The sequence below is a fragment of the Chrysochloris asiatica genome, unplaced genomic scaffold (genome assembly GCF_000296735.1).
Source record: "Chrysochloris asiatica unplaced genomic scaffold, ChrAsi1.0 scaffold00150, whole genome shotgun sequence".
Lineage (NCBI taxonomy): Eukaryota > Metazoa > Chordata > Mammalia > Afrosoricida > Chrysochloridae > Chrysochloris > Chrysochloris asiatica.
Window position 1 is genome coordinate 4,312,886 of NW_006408668.1, and position 13,784 is coordinate 4,326,669.

General features: G+C 42.7%; 1 protein-coding gene across 1 annotated transcript in view; it reads right to left on the reverse strand.

Moving 5' to 3' along the window:
- Positions 1 to 4,953: 4,953 nt before the first annotated feature.
- Positions 4,954 to 13,784, reverse strand: part of NPAS2 (neuronal PAS domain protein 2) — a 126,523-nt gene continuing 117,692 nt past the window's right edge. Inside the window, exons 17-20 of the mRNA XM_006870770.1 lie at positions 11,824 to 11,987; positions 11,388 to 11,480; positions 8,758 to 8,935; positions 4,954 to 5,118 (exon numbers count right to left, since the gene is read on the reverse strand). Coding sequence (XP_006870832.1) covers positions 4,954 to 5,118; positions 8,758 to 8,935; positions 11,388 to 11,480; positions 11,824 to 11,987 — 600 coding nt within the window. The remainder of the gene's footprint in view (positions 5,119 to 8,757; positions 8,936 to 11,387; positions 11,481 to 11,823; positions 11,988 to 13,784) is intronic.

Below are 13,784 nucleotides of genomic sequence, written 5' to 3' on the forward strand. Positions count from 1 at the left end.
GGTACCACTGGTTCTTAGTCCTATGTTACCCCTTGAAATGGTTGAACACCGACCATTTCATTTTGGTTCAGTGACTGCGCATTCCTTTTAACTTCTTTAGATGCTTTCTGCATCATTCAATAGTTTGCCCATAGCATCCTTACAAGTCGAGGTTTGAATTGTTTCTTCAGTTCTTCTAGGTTGAGAAATGCTGAGTATGTTCTGCCCCTTCTGTTTTCTAACTCCAGGATTTAGTACATTTCATTATAATACTTGACTTTGTCTTCTAGGACTGCACTTTGAAATTTTCTGTTCAGCTCTTTTATTTCTTCCATTCCCTTTAGCTTCTCTGCACTTGAGTAAATCTGAGTCTCTTCTGACATTTGTTTTTGTCTTTTCTTTCCTTCCTGTATTTTTAATGACTTTTTGCTTTCTTCCTGTATGATGTTCTTAAAGTCATCCCACAACTGCTCTGGTATTCAATCATTAGTGTCTAATGCATCAAATCTGTTCTTGAGATGTTTTCTAATTTCAGGTGGGATATGTTCATGATCATATTTTGGCACTAGTGGATTAGTTTTAATTTTCTTCAGCTTCAGCCTGAGATATGTTCATTGTCACCTTAACAGCTGTACAGAAAACAACACTTAAAAGGTTTATGAAAAAGAGAATTTATTTGAGGTGATCAATACTTTCATTTGATGAGTTATTTATGATAATTTTTTATTACATAAGGAATTTTGTCCAATAAAAAGAAGTTACACATTTTCTCTAAGTTAAAATCTATATGTCAATTATGCTATTCTGGTGCAGCACCGTAGGATTAGCACTGGATTGCTAACCACAAGGTTGGTGGTTCAAACCTACCAGCTGCTCCTTAGAAACCCTATACAGGATCAATATGACTTGGAACCAACTCGACAGCACTTAACAACAATATTAAATAAGCACATGATACTATAATTTTTATTATTTCAACTGTTAACTTGATTACAACTCTATTTTCCTCGAATCTAACATAAGTCATTAATGGTAACTGAGGAATTCACATGAAATAGTTTTATTACTTTTTAGAAACTTGATAATCTTAGCTTATTCCTGGTACATTCTAACTATTAGATTTAAAAATTATTATATGTTACACCTAAAATTCTTTCAAAACAAGGTTCATTATACTGATAGACATTTCCATCTAAAATTCTTCTTTGGTTTTACATTGGCTTTGTATGACTTTTATTATTAATTCCTACCATCAAATCTGCACTTTGTTCTCAGCTACCAGTAATCCAAAATAAGGTGTATATAAGAGTATTGTTGATTCAGTATTCTATTCTCTAGATATAAGAACTATTTTTTCTTTCCCTTGTTAGTCCAGATCTGTATTTCAATAATGTAATCATTTCTGGTTTTGAACCTCAAGTAGGGTTGCAAAACTGTAGTAACAGAATGTTTTAAATAATTCTGCCTATGAATTCCAAGAAATGAATATACTGAAACAACTACAAGAGAAATAGTTGTTCAAAACTCAATGGCTCTCCCTTATGTTTCTTACATAATCTTTAATCTGATACTCCAAAAGATCTTTTTCTCTCCAGAAGAAATATATGTATATATATATTTGAAGAGACACTAATTAAGAGACTCATTAGAATCCTGCTGGAAGAGATTTATTTCTTCTCACTAACCCTTATGATGCTAGATTATGGGGGAATTAAACCTTGGATCCATCAGTCTTAGTTTAAAAAGGCTGAAGCTGGACTAGTCATGTCTGAAGCACTTTAACTTCAAATGCCTTTATGGAGAGAAGCAGAGACTGCTACTCCCGCCATCACAGAACAAGACAAGACCTCAAGCAAGCTCTTGAAATGATTACTTACTATTGCTAACTACTTTTAAAATTGTCATATTTTATAAGCTTATGTCTATTAATTGGTAAGAACTTTCTATAGACTATTGACATTCTTATCCATGTACTAATTAGTTACTCATACACCCCCCCCAAATTCCAAGCTATCTTCAAATTCAAACCCTCTTACCAGTTGTGCTGGATGAGATGATAGAATTGTTCCTAGTTTTCTTCTAGTCCAAGGAGAGCCACATGGAATCACAAACTCCATCTGTTATGCTTAGGCAAACACCTCAAAAGCAAGAAAACAAGATGTAGAGCACATCGTCCAGAAAGTTACTGGGTTCCATGCTGCTACCCAAGAATCTGATTTGCCTTTTTTTTTCCTTTTTGATATCTTTAGTTGGTTATCCAATGGCATTGATTTGTTCTATATTACTGACTGAATTGACCATTTTTCATACTGTTATAATTGTCCTTGACTTTGTCCAATGTCATTACACACCTTTCAGCAAGTTACTCCCTATGTGATACATTATGTATTTAAAAAGGATCACTCATTCAGAAATTTCACGTTACACCTTAATTACACACATTCTACCTGTCAAGTTGTTCCTTCACATTGGACCTTGCTTCAGTCACTCCCTCACCATAAAGATCGCAGAAGAAGAGGTCCACGCTATAGCATGGTGGCGGTGGTTGGTGGTTATGTGCCATGGAGTTCGTTCCAATTCATAGCAACTCTGTACAGGGTTTCCGAGGCTGTAAATCCTTATGGAAGCAGAAAGCCTCATCTTTCTCCTGCGGAACAGCTGGTGGTTTCGAACTGCTAACCTTGCAGTTACAGCCCGATTCGTAACCACTTCGCTACCCGAGCTCCTTCAGCATGGTGAAGACAGAACAAATGGTGGCTGGCTACTCTTTTAGTGTCTGGGGTCTACTCCAAACAGGCAGCCATCTAACAACACAGAGAAGATGTCCATACAGAAAGCGGCACTCTTATAATAGTGATCTGTGGCTTTCTATGAGAATTCTTGATCAAAATGGGGGAATGACAAAGGGCACTCTGAAAGTTAAGGCATTTGACATGTCTGAGGTTTTTTAGTTGGAATTGTAGGCTGACTCCACTTTAACTTGATTGGTTCTCAGAAGTTTTCTCCACTTTGCATCTCTCAGAAAATATGCCTGCAGGTGTCAGAGATCAAGACACGCGTGTCGGTATCAAGGTGTACTATAAAGTTCACTATTTTTTCTTTAATATGCCAGGAAACTTTTGGTTAGTCAAAGTCTGCCTCCACACTTATTTCTAATTACTAAAAAGATTTTTTTGTAAAATGTATATAAATACCAACCAATCGTGTTGATATTTATTTATATCATATGTCTTTCAGGGTTATGCTTTTTGCCTTGACAAACCCCTCTAAGAGAATAGCTCACAGGGACACCCAGTCAACCCCTTTCACTTTGTTTCCTCAGTTTGAACTTTTCTTCTGTTTGAGCTTTTCAACCATAAGTTTTTCTTTGGTCTAACTCTTTAACACCTTTAAGATAAGAATCAGAGACCCAAAAAGTTAATGCATATGTTGCAGCTCAAAACACTTGGCACCATTGCTTTGCTTATTTATTGTTTCCACCTTTTCTATACCATTGATTATACTTAGAAATATCCTGAAATTAAAAGAGTCTACTGATGAAAAGGAGTCCTGATGTGGTGCTGTCGGATAAGCAACGGACCGCAAGGTTGATTTGAACCGCAAGGTTGGTGGTTCAAACTCACCAGTTGCTCCTTAGAAACTCTGTACACAATGAGTCAGAACCGACTCAGTGGCACTTAACAAGAAGTGATGAAAAGATGTATGCATGCATATACAAGGGACAGAAATTGCCTCCAAAGGAAATTGTACAAATTTGTTAATTTATTACAAAATGTCCACTCACAGAAAAACACAAGAAAACTTTTAAACTTTTGTATTGGGGAAAGGACCGGTGTCTCAGATACAAAATAATTTACACATAATCCATAACAATTTTATTTTATATAGAAATAGGTCATTATTACAACAGCTGTACAATTCACTACACTTTGTGTTATAATTACATAAAATCTTTTCTTTAGAAACATCTCAACATAACAAAACATACAAAAAAAGCAAAGTGCATTTTTAAAAGGAAAATCCAATCCTCGGTATAATCATGAAAGATATGTAGAAAGATGCAGCATTCTCACTCAAAGGGCAGACGTGTGGTGGGTTTTCCTTGGGACCTGGAATCCCACATGCCTGTCTGGCTTGTGGAACCTCTCCTTTTGTATTCTGAGAGTTCTCAACCAAATTCTGGAATATCGGCTGCATGATTGTGCTTTGCTTCGAGTTCTCTTCTGTAGTTGCAATTAATGAAGTAAACAGGAAGTAGTCCAGTGTTACATTTAGTGGAAAAAAAATATCCACCAGAACAGAACAGCTGTGGGGTGAAGAGCCTAGTTCCACGAGGGTTTAGGCCAGAAGGTGTGGACCTGCAGCTTATGAATAATGACCAGCTTTGCGATCTGATTGGTGGGCTGTTTTTGTTACTGGGGTCTCCAAATGAAGTCAAGAGACCTTATTTATTTTTCAAAACAGAAAGTGCCTAAGTTATTTCCTCTGTGCAAATTAAAATAAAACCAACCATTTAAAAATAATGAAAAATAATCTCTGTATGCTTTCTCTTCAACAGATCTCTGACCCAGTGCTTCTCAAATGCAAAGGAAAGAAGATTGGGAGAGTGAAGGCTGGCTGACTAGCTGGTGTGGGTAGCCACAGACTGCTAGACTAACGAGCGCACTCTCGGGAGGATGCCTTATCCACCTTAAACTTGTTAACAAGGCTTATGTGGAACATTTGGTTCACATCCAAGTATGACTGTAGAGTGTGTCCGAGAGCTACAGTGGCAAGGGAAAGATGGCTTGTGTCCCCAGACATTTCCCACCATGCCCGCTGCAGCTCTGGAGACTGTGTCACCTTCAAGGAATTCTGAAATGTAGGCCGTGTGCGCAAAAGCCAAGGGTTTAAACCCCTCTCCCCAAGTCCGGCGGTCACCCACCCTTGTCCATTGGTTACAGCCAGTTGTGAGCTGGCCAATGTGCCAGGGCACTACCGTGGTGGCTGCTGGAGGCTTGGTGACTCCGATAGACTGCTGACCCTTCGTGTTGGGTGCGGGGGCTGGGGCTGGGCTGGGTAGCCCAGGGTCCCTTGCTGTTGCGAGTAGGTGGGGAGAAGTAGTGAGTCCTGCTGCTCACTGTGTAAAGAGGTTGGTGTCTGCACCTGGAAGGAAAATAGAAAGGGCTCAGAGGTAGTTCTGTGATTCAGCAGCCCTTTGGGTGTCTTGCCACGGAGTTTTTTTTTAGGGTGCCGGGACGATATGGAAGGCAATCTTGAGTTGACCGCCACTATATTTGGACCGGGAAGATTTTCAGATTATGCCATAGACAGATTAGCCACGTTGACATGGCAATGCGTTCTAGGCCTTCAAAAAGGACCCTTCATCTTTCTCCTGCTGTTCTCAGAATGAGTCACTAAACATTCTCCTGTGGCTTTGAAGGCACCCAAGCATGCCAGGTAGGGCTGGAGGGAAAGCCGTGTCTCTGCCTGGGGTGGGTGCTAGAGGGTAGGAGAGGACGCCCAACTGGGTTGAGGCAAGAAGTGACAGCCCTGGGGATACGGGTCATGTAGGACTGGAAACCCTGCTCGAATCTGAGTAGGTGGGTGGTAGTTCTGTCCCATCTGAGCTACCAAACCAATGACTCTCCCCCTCCATCCTTTTCATGCATGTGACACTTTCTTGAAGTAATCTTTGCCTCCTCAGTAGTGTACAAAAAGCTCTGGTGGTACAATGGCTACATACTCAGCTGTTAATCCAAAGATTGGTGGCTTGAACCCACCAGCTACTCTATGGGAGAAAGAATTGGCGCTCTGCTTCCTTAAAGAAAACTGTTTTGAAAATTCTCTAGGGCCATTCTACCCTGACCCATATGGTCTCTATGAGTTGGAATCGATTTGATAGCACACAACATCAACAAGTAGTATCCACATGTAAATGTGCCCCCAATTTGTCATGCAACATTATTATATTTATGAAGTGTACATCTTTAAGTGTGATTTAACTATTTGTATAACTTTTAATTTTATATTTGTAAGGGCTGCAAACCACAAGGTTGGCAGTGCAAACCTACCAATAGCTCCTTGGAAACTCTATACAGGGTCGCTAAGAGTTGGAACTGACTAAATGGCACTTGACAACAACAATAATTCTGCTGAAGATTATTTGAAAATAGTTACAGCAATACATCGACGGGGAGCTGCCAGAAATTCAAGCCGGAGTCTAAAGAAGATGTGGAACGACATTAGATGGATCTTGACTGAATGCAGGGAATACCAGAAAGATGCAAAGGCATTTATTTGTGTAGATTCTAATAAACTATGGATAACATTGCAAAGAATGGATATTCCAGAACACTTAATGATTCACACGAGGAACCTATACATCAGCCAGAACTAGGGGATATTGAATGGTTTAAAACCAGGAAAGGTGTGGGTCAGGGTTGTATCTTTTCACCATACTTGTTCAATCTGTATGCTTACCAAATAATCTGAAAAACTGGATTACATGAAGAAGAATGTGGCATCAAGGGTGGAAGAAGACTCATTAACAACCGGAGATAATGCAGATGACAAAACCATGCTTGCTGAAAGTGAAGAGGACTCGAAATATTTGTAGATTGCAACTCAATGTAAAGAACATGAAAGTCCTCACCACTGGACCAATGAACATCATGATAAATGGAGAAAAGACTGAAGCTGTCAAAGACTTCATTTTGCTTGGATCCTCAATCAACACTCATAGAAGCAGCAGTTAAAATTTTTGCATTAGGCAAATCTGCAGCAGAAGACCTCTTTAAAGTGTTCAGGAGCAAAGTTATCAGTTTAAGGATTAACGTGTGCCTGACCCAAGCCATGGTATTTTCAACAGCCTCAATATGCATGTGTAAGTTGGACAATGATAAGGAAGACATAGAGGAATGGATTCATTTAAATTCTGATGCTGGAAAAGAACATTGAAAGTTTTATGGACTGCCAGAAGAACAAACATAATCTGTCTTTGAAATACAGCCAGAAGGCTCCTTAGAAGCGAGGATGGTGAGAATTCATCTTATACTTTGGACATATTGTCAGGAGGGACCAGCCCCTGGAGAAGGACATCATGCTTGGTAAGGTGGAGGGTCAGTGATAAAGAGTAAGACCCCCAATGAGATGCATTGACACAGTAGCAGCAATAGTGGGCTCAAACAGAACAATTATGAGACTGGTGCAGAACTAGGCCGGACTTCGTTCTATTGTGCATACGGTCACTATGAGTTGAAACCCACTGGATGGCATCTAAGAAAAACATCTTAACTTTTGTCTATAATCATAACTTTTGTCTATAAACATACAAGTTCAACAGACCTAGTAATCCATAGCTGGCATTTTCTTTAAAAAAGAATGGACACCATAAGATGAAGAATAATGATAAGAAGGTGACTACCTTTTCAGTCCATAACCATAGGAGGCATAGTAATTGACTCTTGATTACTCATACTGCCTATACTTAGGTCGCTGTTGTTAATGTGCCGTCGAGTTGGTTCCAACTTATAGACACACTGGATAGGGTTTCCGAAGAGCGGCTGGCGAGTTTGATCCGCTGACTTTGTGGTTCAAACCGACACTGTGGTCGAGTGCTTATCTTACAGCACCACACTCACTATAATCTTGAAGCATTAAAAATAATTGAGAAACTGATAGCGAGTGATTCTTGTACACGTTGATGAAAGCCATCAATGTCACTGAACTGTCCATTCAACAGTAAAAACTGTTGAAATGGCAAATTGGTTGTTATATAGACACATGTACATACACAATCAGTGGGGGTTTGTGGAAAAAGGAAATAGAAAGATAATGGGATTTTCCAATGAACTTTATGAGGCCTCCAAATGTATATGCACATGTGTTTATGTATGTATGTGCATACACACACACACACACACACACACACACATATGTATTGTTGTTTAGTGCCATCCAGTCAATTCCAACCCATAGCAACTCTGTATAGGGTTTCCAAGGAGCAGCTGGTGAGCTTGAACCACCAACCTTCAGTTCAAATGACTTTGCAGTCTGATGCATTAGCCCACACCACACCAGGACTCCATATTGTTGTTGTTGTTAAGTGCCATCAAGTCGATTCTGACCCATAGTGACCCTGTATAGGGTTTCCAAGGAGCAGCTGGTGAGCTTGAACCGCCGACCTTGCAGTTCAAACGGCTTTGCAGTCTGATGCATTAACCCAATATATATATATATATATATATATACACACACACACATAGACACATGTATATACATGTATATACATATATATGTTGTTAAGTGCTGTTGGGTAGGTTCCAACTCATAGCAACCCTGTACAGGGTTTCTGAGGAGCTGCTGGTGGTTTTGATCCAACCTTGTGGTTAGCAGTCCAGTGCTTATCCTACAGCGTCACACCAGGGCTCCATGTATATGTATTGTTGTTAAGTTCTGTAGAGTATATTCTGACGCATAGCGACCCTGTATACGGTTTCCAAGGAGTGACTGGTGAAGTTGAACCACTGCCCTTGCAATCCTGTGCATTAACCAGCAGCGCCACACCAGGATTCCATGTATATACATGTATGTATATGTATCCTACAGTGCCACACCTGAACTGCTAACAACAAGGTCAGTGGTTCAAACCCACTAGCTGCTCCTTAGAAATCCTATACCGGGTCACTATGAGTCGAAACTGACTCAACAGTAGTGCTGTGTACTGGGGTCTGGAATAGCTTTGAAAACATAGAAAAAAGGCTGTTCAAGCTTGGGGTGGCACCCCAGGTCTCCCACCTGCAGGTAGTGTTGTGGTGGCTGCTGTGGGGTCTGCGTGGGCTGTAGCGGCGATGGCTGGGAGCTGGAGAAGCTGGAGTGAAGCACTGCTTGTCCCATCAGCAGGACAGGGGTGGAGGCGCTGCTGCTGGAGGCGTGCACGTCTGGGCTTGGAAACACTGCCTGGCTCTGCTGATACCTGTTTGATTTGACGTGGGAAGGAGAAAATAAGCCTTTAAGAAACAAGTGTTGCTGCAATTCAAGAACCTGTCAAACTTCGAGAACCATTTAAACGAGAACTGAAACTTAGGGCAGAATAAGACTTGCATTTTGGTTCTAGAATATTATGCCCATGAATTTTGATTTATAAACTTTTCCATGTCAAAATGATCCTGTGCTTGAAAAGTGCCAACTTTCTGGCTGATAAAGTTGCAAATCTGCAGAAATGTCCTAGCTTACAGTAATGAGTTTTCAGTGAAATTAAAAATGTTCTCTGAAATGTGTGGTTAAAAAAAAAAAGAAACAAGTGTTGATGATACTGGGGTGGGTGGTCCCCGTCCAGGTCATGATAGCCCCACCTGCATCAGAGTGGAAACTGTGCTACCTAGGGGTTCCAAGGGCTTGTTTTTCAGAAGCAGATCACCAGACTTTTCTTCTGAGGTACCTCTAGGTGGACTTGATTCTCCCAAGTTTTCAATCAGCAGCTGAGCACATCAGCCATGTGCACCAGCCAACAGCTTCAGGGGTGTGGCTGGGAGATTGTGGACTAGGGGGGTACTACAGAAAATATGTAATGTGGACAATATGGAGAGGATACACTTCACATTAGACTTTTATTTTTAGAGAGGTCATTTCTCTAGATGGGCAGTCTGTAACATGCATTGCGGGCTCTAAATTTTCTCTGAGGAGACTTGTGGGCACAGGAGGCTGCCCTGAGAAGCTCTAGAAGATGGAATTGTGAGATCATGTCTACAAGAGACTGGTTGGAGGGGGTGGGAGTGGGATGGGTGGGTGTTGAGGGCATAAATTATTGGGTTGACTGAAAATGGTAGTGAGTGCTCACTGAGTAAAGAATTTCCATTTTTGCCTCGTTCACTGAATTTTAAGTATCTTTGGAATCCTTGTACCCACATGTTTGGATCACTTAGCAATAATAGACAAAACCCAAAACCCAAACCAAAGACAGCCTTGTGTCAACGAGCACTTCAAAGAGAACTTTAAAGAAAGCTCTGTGCCGTGTGTGGTTCCCCATGACAAGAGAAAGCACCAGAAAGTAAAGGCAAGGGGGAGCCCAGAGAGAGTCATCAAGGAGGGCTCTGAAGACCCACGAAAGCCAAAGGGAGGGGGCCTTGCCCACAGTCAGATGACCTCTGGCTGTGCCACGTGTGCCTTTGTGAAGGGAACTGAACCTCTGTTGTTGTTGGGCACTGGCAAATAGATGCCAACTAATGTGAGCCACGTGACAGGGTACAACCGCCCAACAAGCAGGTTACCAGGTCTTCCTCCTGCCAAGCTGCTGGGAGAATTCACACCACCAGCCTTTTGGTTAGAAGCTGAACCCTTAGCAGGGAGTGCCACCAGGGCCCTGCACCTTAACCTCTGTAATCCTAAATGAAAATGGACAATGTCCCTAGATGATTGGACTCTTATTGTATGAAATGAAGTAATACAAGTGCATATGGGCCTCAGCCCTGAGGAATGCACTGTAACCAACCACTGTAAAGTGTGACCACTGTGATTTCTGGCTGAGGGACACCACAGGAAGGGCCTCTCAGGGACAGTCCTCAGGGGAGGCCTAGCTCACTAGCACCTTAGGTATTTCCAAAGCCGGCATCATCTATGAGATACTTCTATCTCTGCTTCACTGCAAAGAGCTAGAAATAACTTCCCAGTACCTTTTACAGTAGCTCCCCCTATGTCCCCAGTAACCTTAGCCTTTAGTAATTAAGCGGCAGAGTGAGCTCCTTCTGGTCTTGGGGCACCAGCGGAGAAGAAACTGGGGAGATGACCGAGAAGATGCTGTGTGTCTGGGGTGGGAGGAGGGCTTCATATGTGTAGGGTCCCAAGTTCCGTGGCAGAGTGCTGGAGCCACGAGCTCAAAAGTAGGCTTGTGTCCAGCCAGCTGCAGTCCAGGGAGCACCGTGTGGAAGGCGGGTTAGGACTCAGTTTACCAGGGGATGCAAGGTCTCCAGGTAGATCAAGCAGTTTGCTCTCGGTAACTTAGAGGTTGGAGGCTTAGACCCACCAGTAACACTGCAGTAGAAGGACCGGACACTCTGCTTCTATAAAGGTTCTGTCCCAGAAACCCCTAGGGAGCAGTCTACTCTGTCACATGGGGTTGCCATGAGTTGGAAATGATTCGATGGCCATGGATTTGGCGACCAAGGGCAAAGACATTTAGATTTGTAAAGACATTGGATGATGATGACAAATTGGGTGGTGTAATGAATGGTTTCATTCAGGTTGTGGCTGAAGATGGTTTGGCTTGGGGCATGGTGGAAGGAAAACGGAAAGGAAGAGTCTTCTTACAGGACGTGTGCCCACCCTGAACCTGCTTACAGTGCAAAATTCAAAGTGAAAGCTGCTGGTCCAGGCAGCTCTTGACTATTCTGATGCAGGCCTCTGCTTCCTCCCACCCCCAGGCCACGTACTTGACCTGCCGTCCAGGTCTGCTGACCTCTGAGGACTGCCTGGCATCACAGGACCCAGGCATCATGGGTTGGATGGGCTGGCTCAGCAACAGCCTGTGAGCAGAGGAAGGGAGGAGTGTGAAGTTTTTATCAGCACCTAAAATGCAGGTTCCCTGTGGCAGACTCTAATGTCTGTTCTCCATGGCTCTGTTCTCAGGGGACAGCGAACACAAGGGTCATTTTCTCTGGTCATTAGGACCCTCTCCTGCTGCTTCGTAAGTCCCAGCCACCGGGACTGGTTAGTAACCATCACGGTTCCTGTAATCACTGGCTGATAGAGAAAGATCTCTCCTTCATTAGCTGAGAGAGGGTGCGGAGGCTTCAGACTCTGAATGTCTGAACTCTGCAGGACAGAGGAGAGCTTCAGTTATCTTGGAAACAAGAGCCCTCTCCGTACCTGAGTTGCCGATCATGGCTGAAGTCTGGGCTGGTCTGGCACTGACTGGCGTCTTGGTTGGCTGGCGGGAGCACAGTGGCAGCGCTGCTGAACTGGGACGTCAAGCTACTCACCGAGTGGCCGCTTCCCGACAGGATCTGTGAGCTTCGCATTGGCTTTGGACCCTGGAGCATCATTTAAATGCGCAAGGTCAACTCTGGTGTCATCTATCAGGAAACCTTCCCAGAAACCTCCTCTTTCTCACACTGGCCCTTCCTCTAGCTTACCAACTGCTGTTGAATCAATTTAGACGGGTGGTGGCCCCAAGTGTATCAGAGTAGAACTGTGCACCATAGGGCTTTCAATGGCTTTTTGGGGAAGCAGGTTTCTAGACCTTTCTTATGAGGTGCCTCTGGGTGGGCATGAACCATCAACCTTTTGGCTGTCCGCTGAGTACATTAACAATTTGTATCACCCAGGAATTCCTTCTCTAGGATCTACCAAATACTTATTATGTTGTTCTTGTGACTTTTTCCCATTGGCTTTCAAGAACCTCAGGACTCTGGATCCCTCGGGCCTCACATAATGCTAAGCTCTCAGGAGACAAGCAACCTCTGCATGTGGAACCGAAGTGCTCTCTTCTCTGTACATTCCAATTGGGACGCACGGACCTCCTTGCCATTTCTTCCACTTACCAGGCCAACGCTTGTTGGTCCTCTATCTAGAATGTTCTTCTCCTGGTATAGAAATGGTTCATTTTCTCACTCCCTTTGGCCTTTGTTCACTTTGTCTTCTCATTGAGGTCTCCCCCACCAACTCAGTTTAAAACATAACCCACTGCTCTGCCTCTACATGCTGACATTTGATGTAGTGTCGCTCCCACTGTTTGCTGGTCTCTCTTTCTCTGCAGATCAGGTCTTTTGTGCCCACCGCTTTGTTCACGGCTATACCTTGGAGCTGAGAATTCAATGCCTGGCCTGCAGTGGAAGCTCAATAAATATTTGTTGAATGAAATAAAATGAATGAGCGAGTGAACTTGGATTTGCTTTGGATTTTCTACTGTTTCACTGACTGCCCATTTATATGGTGGTATCACAAGCTTTAGTATTCATTTGGATAATATTAGACAGCATCAACTCTGCCTGGTTTTTTTCTTTTCCAAAAATTTCTGGCTGTTTTCATTCATTTTTCGGATGAACTTTAGAACGAAAGACTGCATTTTCATTTTCATGTTGTTGCTAAGCAGCTGGCTAGTTGGTTCTGACTCACAGCGACCCCGTATTTGGGTAAAAATGGCCTAAACTTTCTAGTGCATGTCCTTAACCATACTATGTTGTAAACGATCTGTTTAAGTTTCTACAGTGCCCACTAAACTAGAAACTGCTTGAGATCTCTCAGTCTGTATATATGAATAAGTCTTCGTTGTTCTGCAATAAGCTGTTGTTGTTGTGAAGTACTGTCAAATCGATCCCAACCCATAGCGACCTTGTATAGGGTTTCCAAGGAGCAGCTGGTGAGCTTGAACCACTGACCTTGCAGTTCAGATTAGTACCCAGGAGTTAAATCGTTGGGCTCTAGAGAGTCCTGGTGTGGCTCTACGGGTTAATGCACTAGACTATAGTCACTTTGAACCTCCAACCAACTCGATGGCACAACAACATAAATCTCCTGGTGCGGCGCTGTAGGATCAGCACTGGACTGCAAACCACAGTATTGGCAGTTCAAACCCACCAGCTGCTCCTTGGAAACCCTATCTACACAGGGTTGCTATGAGTCAGAACTGACTCAATGGTACTTAACAACAACATCATCATCACAGCATATTTAGTTTTTAAAGAAACTGCCCTGATGATCTGCTCTATAAACCTTCACTCAATTCACAATAAAAAGTTAAAGAAAAAGACTAAGAAAAAGAAATTATACCGAAAGGGGGCAGGGGGAGGCCTTTGTTAGGGATTAGGAAATTGATGAAGGGGGGGAGG